At 41.0% G+C, this 12,658-nt stretch overlaps 1 protein-coding gene across 1 annotated transcript in view; it reads left to right on the top strand.

Moving 5' to 3' along the window:
* The window catches only part of LOC116981051 (dedicator of cytokinesis protein 1), a 413,994-nt gene that overhangs the window by 37,229 nt on the left and 364,107 nt on the right, over positions 1-12,658 (top strand). Inside the window, exon 2 of the mRNA XM_033033698.1 lies at positions 2,044-2,127. Coding sequence (XP_032889589.1) covers positions 2,044-2,127 — 84 coding nt within the window. The remainder of the gene's footprint in view (positions 1-2,043; positions 2,128-12,658) is intronic.

The raw sequence follows: 12,658 nt of genomic DNA, 5'->3' as shown, positions 1-12,658 counted from the left end.
TGAAGATAGATTCATAATTCCAATGATGTCATCATGTTAGCACTTAAAATTCAGTTTGTATATTGCATTCGCGGCATGAAATAGTTCAAAGTGCTAATTACAACAGTAATGCAGCTGAATGGAGTAGGTTTCTAACAGCAGTTGGAATGGGATCTGTGATGTTTTTTCCACCATCATAGGCTATTTTCCTTTTAAGAATGCCAGGAAGTTGTCAACAGCCCGCTCATGTGGCGTCTGGGGCTGTGTCATGGCCTGTCTGGCCTCTGTTGCACGTTGCATGAGCTGCAACATAAAAGTATGATACAGGTCAGTAAATTTGGAAAAAAATGTGGATGGATGGATGGATGGAAATTCCTTACCTCCTGATCAGCTCCAGCTGACAAGCCTTACCTTGATCAGCTCCAGCTGACAAGCCTCTCTCCTCGACCTCAGTTGCTGTTGGGGTGTAGCCTGCAGGAGTCCTGCTGCTCTTGCTATGCTACTGACTGGCGGAGGGGGTTGATGCAGAGGTTCTCTCAAGTGGATCAAACACCTCTTCACTGCACATACTGGGCAGTGGCTTCGTTTTGTCAAACTGGAAGAAAATAAATATGTTTTACAAACTTTCGAGACCATCAGGACATGGCAAGCAAGATGACAATCAAATAATCAATGTCACAATAAGTATTTTATAATATTTACCTTCTTGGTGCTCTATCTCCTCTCCACTCGTACTATATGCGATTAGATGAAGCCCCATTTGTCCACGATCCACTGCTGCTTCGGGGTAAAGTTCATGCCACCAGACCCTGACGTTCCCACTCTGAGGCAGCTTGCCATATCTGGTTCTCTGGCTCTTGAACCACTGCCAGAGTTGTGCATCTGTAAAAAAAAAAAAATGAAGACCAGCGTGAAATATATTTTTATATTAATTATATTAACAGAAATACAGACAAACAACCCAGTAAGTAGGTACTTACAGGTGCAATCAGGGAACTCCTTCGCCTTGGTCTCAATTAGTGAGTACTTCTTGTCCTTGTTACAATAAAGTTGGCAGTTTTTATTGTACAACTCAGGGTTAGCCCGATACCACTCAACGAGCTCAGATTCTTGTTCCCTTCTGAACTCATAGGAAACTCCCTTCCTGTCCTTCTTCACCTCACTTGAGGCATCAGTGTCCTGACCATAATCTGAAGCAGAGTCTGGGTCAGCAGCAGCAGTATCTGTAGTCATGACAGGGCAGCCAATCCGGGGTGGGGTGGTGGTGGGGACAAGGGCCACCTCCCTGGTCTCCACCTGCCTGGTGGGTGGGGATGCGGTTTTGGCCTTGCCACTGGGCTGTCCCTTCCTTCACCTTGGAGCCATTTTACAATGCTCAAGGTCTCCCAACAACAAATTAAGGAAGTCCATGCACTTCATTTTTACATGATCACGTGTTTTCCCAAAGTCGCTACATGACTTCTCTTGATTTCTCTTGGCGACAACTTACGACAGCACTTACCTCAGGAGAAGATAATCTACGACAAGCCCACAGTCGCCGAAAAGCTTTGAACATTTCAAAACCAAGTGGCGACCAGAAAAGCGCTTGGGCGACTGAGGAGACTACTCACGATCATACAGGCAATACCCCGGCGACCGAGTGGCAACAGCCTAGACCCCGGCAGTTGCCTAAAAATAACCTAAGTGGGACAGGCCCATAAGAAACATGCTTGGTAGAATTATTTTTCAATTGAGCAAAATACATTTGTACTTTGCTCTATTGCAAAGAAAATGTACTTGCTTATGATTTGCGTTCTTATTCTCCCGATGAATGAGCAAGTAAAATTGCCAAAGAATTTTATGTACAAGATCCGTCATTTTCTCTGAACCTGAACAGTAGTATTACTTTCTGTTTAATCTTTAATTTTTCCTAGTCCTGCTCATTGTCATTTTTATTTCTCCTTCTCCCCTTTTAATTTCTGTTTTCATGCTCTAAATCTTGACGTGTTATTTTTGTGAAAAATGTATTTTAAGCAAATCAACATTTAAATACACAGTATTCACAGATTTCTTTTTTCATTTTAGCCATATATAACTACGACTCCAGAGATGAAACAGAGCTTTCTCTGCAGATTGGTGATACAGTGCACATACTGGAAACCTATGAAGGCAAGTTACCAATATTTTATGAATCCAATTGAAAGGATCATTTATTTTCAACATTCTTTTTAGTGATTTTGTTAATAATAACACCTTAAAAAGATAACATTCATGTTTAGCCATTCTTTCTTAATCTGATGTTGTTAATGATTTGTAATATAATAGATCAAGCAAGAGATTGCCCACTTAGAATCCTGGGCAAGCTCCTCCTCAGATGCAAAGACACCTTGGCAAACCTTACACATTATACTGCTTATCCACATAATGTTTTGGTTGGAGAAATATGGGAAATGAATGAAATAATGTGCTTTTTATCAAATTTAACTCAATTTAACTCAATTTTTCAAGACAGTTTGCCCAAATCCATCACCAGTCAATTAAGGATGTTATGTAATCTGTACAGTGAAAGTCAAAGAATGGGCACTGGATTTCTTTGTATTTGGATATTTATTGTTTAATGATTTTAAAAAAAATCAGATACCACTCTCTCTTCAGTACACAGGTGGCTACTGAAATTGGCAAGCAATTGATTCTATTGACACTGTACAATAATACTCTATTAAACAATGTAACATACAGCCGAGTATCTCTAACTTGTGGTAACAAAAATAACCTTGTACCTATTAAAAAGGTCTTTCGTTTTGAAAATCCTGTGGTTAAAAAAACTTTGTTCTTGCGAGCCTGAAACTCGCTAGCCTTTTTTCCCTATTTACACAATTGTCTTTATAAAACAATTTTCTATACCATGAGGTTTCTGAGGAAAGCAACCATGCTTTGTAGTTTAGTTTAAAGATACAGCGCGGAAACAGGCCCTTCGGCCCACTGAGTCCGCACTGATCAACGATCCCCGCACATTAACACTACTGGGGACAATTTTACATTTATACCAACCTGTATGTCTTTATCAGTGTGGGAGGAAACCGGAGAAAACCCATGACGGTCACAGGGAGAACGTACAAACTCCGTACAGACTCTGTAGTCAGGATCGAACCGGGGTCTCTGGCGCTGTAAGGCAGTAGTGCCTGTAGCATCTTTACAAGAGCTTGGATGTCCTGTTACAGTGTAGGCCTCATTTGCAGTATTGTGTGCAGTTCTGGTTATCATAGCAGCGGAAATGTTCAATTAAGCTAGAGAGTGTGCAGAAAAGATTAATGAGGATGTTGCTGGATTAGAAGGCTTGATTTCTAGGGAGATATTGCATAGGTCGAATCTGATTTTTCTAGACGAAAAGAGGCGATTATGATTCGCTGCATATCCATATGCCTATCGAAAAACTTCTTAAACGTCCTATGATATCTGCATCCAGCAACACCTCTGAAAGCGTAACTCAGACACCCATCACTTTCTGTGCAAAAGACATGCCCGACACATCTCCTTTGAACTCTCCCCCTCTGACCATAAAGCTATGCTCGCTTGTCTTTAACATTTTTATCTTGGGAAAATACTTGGGAAAATGCCATCCTGTCTATGCCTCTCATAATTTTATATACTTCTGTTAAGTCTCCTCTCAGCCTCTGCTCCAGGAAAAACAACGCAGTTGTCCAGTCTGTCCTTATAGTTAATATCCTCTAATCCAGGCAGCATTTTGATAAACTTCTTCTGCACCCACGCCAAAATTTTCACTTCCTTCCTGTAATTAGGCCACCAGATCTAGCAACCAAATGCAGCCTAACTAAAGTGTTATAAACAATCAGTTCCTCAGGCAATGTGAGGAAAAGCATTCATCACTGTCCACAACCACCAATTTGGTGTCATCTTCAAACTTACTAACCAACCCATTGACATTTACTTTCAGATCGTTTCTATATATAACAAACAGCAGATGTCTCAGCACAGAACTCTGCAGAACTACACTGGTTACACCCTTCCACAACAACCCTCTCTGCAAGCCAGTTCTGATTCCAAATGACTGAGTCTCTGTGGATTCCATGCATTTTAATTTTCTGGATCAGTTTACCATGTGGGACTTTATCAAATGCCTTACTAAAATCCATGTAGACAACATCCACTGCGCTACCCTTATTGATCTCCTTCATCGCCTCCCTAAAGTCTTATTCAAGTTTGTGAGACATGACCTGCAGTGGACAAAGCCATGCTGACTGTGCCTAATTAGTCCATTCACTTCCAGGTGTGTGTAAATAATTTCCCAAAAAACATATCCAATCACTGATGCGAGGCTCTATAATTTCCTTGAATATCTCTACTTCCCTTCTTAAACAAAGGAACAACATTGACCACTCTCCAATTATCTAGACTGTGGCTAGAAAAGATACAAGGGCATTCACCAATGCCTGTACAATCTCCTCTGTCGCCTCTCTCAATAATTTGGGATAGATCCCATCGTGCCCTGGGGATTTATCTATTTGAATGCACTTCAGGAGCCACAACTCCACCTCCTTCTTGATCTCAAACTATTTTAGCATATTAATTTCACCCATTCTGATTTCACATGTTTTTCTCCTTGGTGAACACAGATGCAAAGTACTTGTTTGATACCCCGCCTACATCCCCTGACTCCAAGCATAAATTCACTCGTTTATCCTTGAGCTGTCCTACCTTTTCGCTGGCTACAATCTTGTTATTAATATTTGTATAAAAAGCTTTGGGGCTTTCTTTAATCCAGTTTAATTTATTGGCCCCTTTTAACCATTCCAATGGCCCAGTAGAGATCTTTCCTGTTTGCTTTATATTCCTCAAAGGATGTGCCTGATTTCATCTTTCTAAACCTAACACGCGTTTCCTTTTGACCAGTTTTAATCCTCTGTGGTTATCCCAGATTCCCTTACCTTGCCATCCCCATCCTTCCTCCTTTCTGGAACATGACGGTCCTTAAACTAGCTAGCCTTTAAATTACTCTCATATGTCAGATGTGGATTTAACCCAATAACAACTGCTCCAAATTCACCCTCCCTAGCACCTGCCAAATAATGCTAGAATCTGCCTTAATTCATTTTACTTTCCACAAGTTTCAAACTTATTATTTGTAACTATCTTAATACTCATGGAGTTGAGATCACTATTCCCAAAATACTCTCCCATTGAAACACCAACTACTTGGTCAGGCTCCTTCACCAGGCTCATGTACCAGTACAAGGGCCAATATTGTAATTTCTTGCCTTGGTTCGGGTGGCGGCGCTGTGTTACAGCTGCGGCTCGCCTCCAGTCCCTCTGTCTTGTTTCTTTTTTGATTTGTTGTTAATGTTAGATTTATGTTGTATGTTATAGTCTATTTTTAGTTGTGTATTATGTGGGGGAGGGGACTTTTTAATCTCTTTCTTCAACGGAAATGCAACCTTTTCCCGAGTCGTATCTCCGTTCGCGCTGCGGCCTAACATCTGCGGCCTCCAACTGGAATCGACCTTGAGGGCTTCGGTCGCAGAGCCTGTGACTTACCATCTCGGAGCTGGCTGACTTCGGAGTCTGTGATGGCGCTGCAGCTGCAACCCGACTTCGGAGGCTTCGGCCGTGGGCCCTGTGGACTATAACATCGGGAGCTCGCAGGTCCCTGGTTCGTGACCGATTTTTAGGAGCTCCAGCAACATCAGCTTTGTCTGCCCCGAATCGTGCGGCTTGAATCGACCCGTTCACAGGGCCTTTCATCGCCCGGCGCGGCTTAAAATTGGCCGCGGGATCTTCCATCGCTCGGCGGGTGGCTTCATCATCGGGAGCCTCAATCGCCTCGACGCAGCAGTTTGACTGCCTGACCACAGGAGAAGAAGCAAGGAAGAGATAAGACTTTTTACCTTCTATCACAGTGAGGAGGTGCCTGGAGGAGATTCACTGTGATGGATGTTTGTGTTAAATTGTGTTTAATTGTGTGTTTTGTTGCTTTCCTACTGTTAGGTCAGGTCGGGGGGTTCCCCCCGCCACGGGTACCATGTAATCCCGTGCTACCTGCTCCATGGTCGGATAGTCGGCGACTAAACAGTCTTCCCCCACCAGGTTTGCCAGGTGAGGAGGAGGCTGTGGATCCCCAGCAGGACCATAAACAAGACCTGTCAAAGGGCAGATGAGCTTCTAGAGAGCCAACGGCCATCCACACTTCAGTAGAAGTTGTGATCACTGTCATAGATAGCATTGTAAAGAATGATGATAAAGCACACACATCAAAATCCTATACTTCCGCAGTAACTGGAGGACAGAGATATGTGGTGCGTCCGTCACCTTTCCTGTTGGAAACCAGCACCATTGCGTCGCTAATGTTTTCAACGACAATGAATGAATGACTATCCACATATTCTTTCATGGAACCCTCTTGGAAACACCAAAACAATTCTGCCCTGATATATACTTTAGCACTGAGTTAGTCCCATTCATTATTGAGAAAATTAAAATCATCCGCTACGACAACCCTGTTGTTTTTCCATCTTTCTGTAATCCATCCACATATCTGTTCCTTTACCTCCTGCTGGTTATTGGAGGGCCTATCAGACACCCCCATTAGTGTGATTGCACCGTTGTTATATTTGAGCTCTACCCATATCACCTTTGTGGACGTGCCCTCCAGAATGTCCTCTATGAGTGCTGCTGTGATACTCTCCCTGATTAGTAGAGCAACTCCTCCACCTTTATCTCCCTCTCATGATGAATACAGTTTAGATAATACCTAACTTTACTGAAGGTTGTACTAGCAATGTTACAAAATTTTGAGATTTTAAAAATCAAGTCTGTAATTTATCCCATCAGATAAAGCATAAAAATAAGTTTAATTTGACACCTAATTCACTTTCATATCTCAAGTATTTAAAAAGTTATGGCCATTTTCATACTCTGAAATGAGCATCTTGTTCCCTATTGATTTTCTATGGACATAACAAAAAAGTTGTGATCGTGAACAGTCAAAAGCCCATAACTTTCTTAAAAATTAAGAGAACTGAATGAAATTTTCAGTTATCATAGATTGAAGCATTCTGAAACAAATATAAAATAATCTTACTTGGATGACCTGAAATTAAAGCATATAATTAGTTAGTTACCTAATTGTAGCTAATTTCAGACTTCAATTACTAGATCTAAACATCTATCCATTTCTTAATAAATGATTAACATTTTTAAATAGCCTAAATGTCCAAATAATATTCACAAATAATTCACAATAAAACATGATTTTTAAATCTCATTTACATTAATTTATAGGCCAAATGGAAGGAATTCAGTGTTCAATTGCTGTAAATAAATGCCCATTTAAATCAGCTTTCCAGTGGGTCCCTGTGGAACGCGCTGGTTTAGAACGTTCACATTGCGGTAGATTTGTGCCCCAAATGCCCAGAAAAATACTGCGCGATATAATGGGCCCAAAATGAGCTACTCGCAATATTAAACTTTGTATAAAGGGATCTTTAGAAGCCCTTTTTAATGTAAAAATATACAACCAACCTTCTGTGGTTTGCTTTATGAGACCCTGCGGTTGCTGGCGGTCGCGGGTTTAGAGATTGATTTTTAAACTACTATAACTATTATTCAAGGCCTTTAAACCTAATAATAGCTTTTGCGACGGGGTCTTCCAGCGATTTTTCGTTAATAATTAACTAGGCTGAACATCTTCGATTTGAACAGCCTAGAGAAAATCGCGTTTTAAACCCGCCCCCCTCTAAACGGCGCCAAAATCGCGCACACCCGCAACGGCAGATTTTCAAAGACGCTTCAGGTAGGCTTTGCAACATACCTAGTTGTACTGTTCATTTTATTGTTGAAACAACATTAACTTGTTTTACCTCAAGAGTACGATTTTCTTTTGTAGGAAAGCCATTAGAAATTAATCGTATCTATAAATAAAATAAAGAATGATGATAAAGCACACACACAAATAAAATAAAAACTGAGTTAACTCAATATTTCCCTTTCCAACTGGTGTTACCTAACCGGCTCTGTATCCTCAGCCTTTTTAGTTTTTATTTCAAATGTTTATTGTCTGCAGTTTTTAGCTTTTCAATTTCATGTTACTTTGTTGTTTGGTTGACAAACATGCATGTTTGAATTATGAGTGCAGTATTATAAATGTAAAATTAATAGTGAATTTGTTCCCCCTCTACGAATTATGGTTTTAGATAAGTGTTTTAATTTTATTTTAAATTTACAAACATTTTGTTTCTGACATGAATTGACCTATACTGGAATAATTTGAAAATGCTCATTTATAATGTAACCTACAGAGAGTGTGCACACAAAACAATGTATTATTATTTCTACAAAAAGCTATGTGGTTTATACCTATTTTACCTTGAGTTATTTATCATCAATTTGTTATGCTATAAATTGCCAGTAGCTGGATAATTGTATTGTGGCATGCTTAGTGTGTTTATTTAACTGTGCATCCAGTTGTTGACAATAATTTTGAAAATGGACTAAAGATATTGAGATTTGTTGGTAAAATGTACATTTATCATGTTAATTTGTGTATCCAAATTCTTGGAATTTACCTGGGGCCATCATGATAATCTGTAATTGATTGCCTTCCATTTATTTATGTGGGTTACAATAAAACCCCACAAAGTATTGCGGTAACTCAGCGTTTCAGGCGGCATCTATGGAGAACATGGATAGGTGACATTTCATGTTGGGACCCTTCTTCAGACATCTTTATTTATGTGGGTTGTTCAATATGATTTGTCAGACAACTATATATCCATTGATTATTTCAAAGCTGATTCTAGAAAGCATCATAAGACACAGTAACGGAATCAGGCCAATCAGCCTATCGAGCCTGCTCCGCCATTCGATCATGGCTGATCTATTCTAACCATGAGGGAAGAATCTTTCTTCCCGTTACCTTTGACGCCTTTGCTAATTAAGAACACATCAATCTCCGCTATAAAAATATCCAATGACGGCCTTCACAACCATTGGTGGTAATGAATTGCACAGATTAGCCCTCTGGCTAAAGAAATTCCTCCTCATCTACCACAAGTGACACAGCTAAAGATGTCACTGTGTTATGGTGTTTGATAATTCATAGTTCTGAGACCACGTTTGCTGATATTTTCTATGGAATAGTAAAACTACGAATTATCATTTGTCCCCCTATATGTCTATAAATAGAACTTTTGTAGAACTTTGAATGTCCTACTGTTCTTCAGAACACCTCCCTCTGTTTTATATCCTTCACGATGTTACCATCCTTGAAGCTGTGGATATGACCAACCTAGCAAAGATGCCTTCAAGAGTCAAGAGAGTTTAATTGTTATTTGTACCAACAATGGAACAATTAATTTCTTACTTGCAACAGTTTTTTTTTAGTTTTTTTTTAAATATTTTATTTTATTAGAAGTAAGTACAGTCATATGGCACCAGTGCCTAATATATATTATCATAATACATTTTATGTACAACTTCTTTTTTTTTTTTTTGTTACATTGAAAAAAGATTAGAATAAGAAAAAGAAGTTAGATAGTAAAGGATAGAAAGATGTGAAATATATAGTGTGTGAAAAAAGAAAACGAGTAAATGAAGAAAGTTGAGAGAGAAAATAGAGAAAATAAAATAAAATAAAAAAGAAAAGGAGATCATTATTTATAATCTTGACCAACCCTCGTCCAGTCCTGAAACAGTTATTTTTTACAACAGTTAACAGGCCAGTAAACAAAATGCATATAAGTGCAAAAATACTCGCAAAATCCTGAGTGCAGCCAAACAGTCCATAGAAGTTAATTGTTGAGGTTAATTTTGTCTTGTGTTCAAGAGCCTGATGGTTGTTGGGAAGAAGCTATTCTTGAACGTAATGGACATGGTTTTCAGACTCCTATATCACCTTTTCAATGAAGTGAAATGAGAGTGTGGATAGGGTGATAGGGATATTTGATATTGGCAGATATAGCACCTCCTATGAATGCATGTTGAATGTTGGAATGCATGGCATCTTTGTTCCTGGATGGACTTTGACTTTGGAATTGTTCCCTTCCACATGTGGCAAGAATATTAAAGGTGGAAATTGTTCAGCTTTCTTTATTGGCAGCTGAAGGTAGCCCATAGTTTGCCAGTATACAGCAATGTACTCGAATGGATTTTGCAGATCAGCATCTTAATCCTAAGGGTGAATTTGTTCTGTTGCTCCAGATTATGTCGTCTTTTGTGTCATTTGTTTTTAGACTCAGCCCACCGGGTCTGTGCTGACCAACGATCCCCGCACATTAACACTATCTTACACACACTTGGGACAATTTACAATTATACCAGGATAATTAGGCTACAAACCTGTATGTCTTTGGAATGTGGGAGGAAATCAGAGATCCAGGAGACAACGCATGCAGATTACGGCGAGAATGTACATACCGTATTTCTTGGCAATGAAGACACACCTGCGTCGAAGACGCACCCCCATTTTGATTTGCAAAATTTTGAAGAAAGGCTGGCGGGACATAGAATTTATCGTGCGCAAAAATAAATAAATAAGCAAAAATGGGTGGGTAAATAAATAAATAATAAAGTGGCAATTCAATTTGCCCAAGGCTTCCAGATCTCCTCCATTCTGAATGGGTGCGGGGTGGAGGGTGACGGCAGGTGGAGAGATGGTGGGAAAAACGGGAGCACACCAGGACAAGTTGAATCAGTTGTGATCTTATTGAATAACAATACTAGTTCAAGGGACCAATTGAGGTTACTCGTGCTGACACAGGAGTAAGCTCCACCGCCCGCTGTCCTGTTATCCATCACCTGCTGACCCACTCCGCTCTATGATCTTTGTTCTTGAAAGACGCGGACCGGGCAGTGAATGCCATGCAATGTCACCCAGCGCAGCGAGGTCATGTCCTGCTCCTGGCTGCAGTCGGAATTCAAGGATTTGCGGGAAGCGGCTGACATGAGCGAGGCCGGCGAGCGGCAGGAGAGAGGTGTTCAGACGGAGAACACTGCTAGAGGTGATCAGGCCGGCAGAAGGCTCTGAGGTGGTGGCCGGTTACACGGTCCGGTCCTGGTGGCCGCTCGCAGCCACCCGAGCTACTTCCCTCCCCGGCCACAATGCGGTGGCCCCACGCCCAGAACGTCGCGACAGCGGCGAGTGAGTTGCTGGCATGATCCCCGACCCCCTCCTTCTCAATGCTCCTGTGCGTGCTGACCCGGACCAGACTCCCCACACGCTGTGAAAGGAACTCTTCCCCTCAGCGGCGCTGTCCTTTTACAGCTGCTTCCCACTTTACAGCCGCTTCCCATCAGCTGCCAGCAATGATTCTTGATGTTCCTGTACTGAGGGATAGCCAAGTCTATCTTTCTTAGCTAACAAGTTAACCTTTGGCCTCCAAGATGTAGGTAAATTTTCGTGCCTTACTTTTGGGTAAAAAATAGCGTCTTCATTGCCGGGAAATACGGTATTCTGTACAGATAAGCACCCATAATCAGGATCGAACCTGGGTCGCTGACGCTGTAAAGCGGAAACTCTACTTCTGTGCCACTGTACCGCAATCTTCCTTGCCAGTTTTTTTTAATAAACCCAGAGTTGGTGGCTAACCCTTTAACTGCGCACATGGAGCTTTAGGTTGAAAAAACATTTATTTTGTTATTTATTGAAGCATCAAAAAAAATACAGATGTTGGAAATTTGAAATAAAACAAATAATGCTAAAAAAACACAGATTTCAGGCAATAGCTGTGGAGGTAGAAACAGTTGACATTTCAGGCAATGAACTATCCACAGGACTCGGAACTAAGTTGCTAAGAAGGGGAAGGGCTGCAGAGAGCAAAGGAAACATCTGTGACAGATGGAACCCAGGAGAGAATGACCATGCAAATGGTGTTCATGTTGGCAAAGGCTTTGATGACTTGCTAATGGGGTTGGAGACAATGAAGGAGATTAATGAGAAGTGTGAGAAATAATGCTGGATTTGAAAATTACAAACATTGCAATTGCTGAAAATTAAAGTAAATAAGAGTGCTCCTCTTTATGTGAAATTGTTGAATCCATTGTTGAGTTGTGAGAGCTGTAACGTGACCAGCCAGATGATGAAATGCTAATCTTGTTGGAACAGTGCAAGAGGCTAATGGCACAGGTCAGAGTGAGGTGTGGTGAAGAATTAGTATTGGTCAACTGTACAGTGGCGCTGCAATAGAGCTGCTACCTCACAGCGCCAGAGACCCAGGTTTGATCCTGACTACAAGTGATGTCTGTGGAGTTTTCTACATTTTCCCTGTGACCATGTGGATTTTCTCCAGGTGCTCTTGTTTCCTCACACATTCCAAAGATGTGCAGGTTTGTAGGTTTGGCCTCTGTAAATGTCCCCTAGTGTCTACAATAGAACTACTGTGTGGGTGATCGATGGTCATCGTGGACTCTGTGGGCCGAAGGGCTTGTTTCCATGCTGTATCTCTAAACTAAACTAAACTAAACCTGGGCACTTGGGCTGGGGAATAGTTGATGGAGATACAGAGAAATGAGAGGTGTTGCATTTTGGGAAGTCTAACATGGGCAGGACCTACACAATGAATGGTAGGACTCTGGAAAGTGTTGCAGAGCAAAGGGATCTAGAAGTGCAGGTACATAGTTCCTTGAAAGTTGCGTCACAGGTGGATAGGGTGGTCAAAAAGGCTTTTGGCACATTGACCATCAGTCAGAG

This window comes from Amblyraja radiata, chromosome 15, assembly GCF_010909765.2.
Source record: "Amblyraja radiata isolate CabotCenter1 chromosome 15, sAmbRad1.1.pri, whole genome shotgun sequence".
NCBI lineage: Eukaryota > Metazoa > Chordata > Chondrichthyes > Rajiformes > Rajidae > Amblyraja > Amblyraja radiata.
The sequence above is the reverse complement of the archived record's forward strand: the minus strand, read 5'-3'. Positions and strand labels throughout refer to the sequence as shown.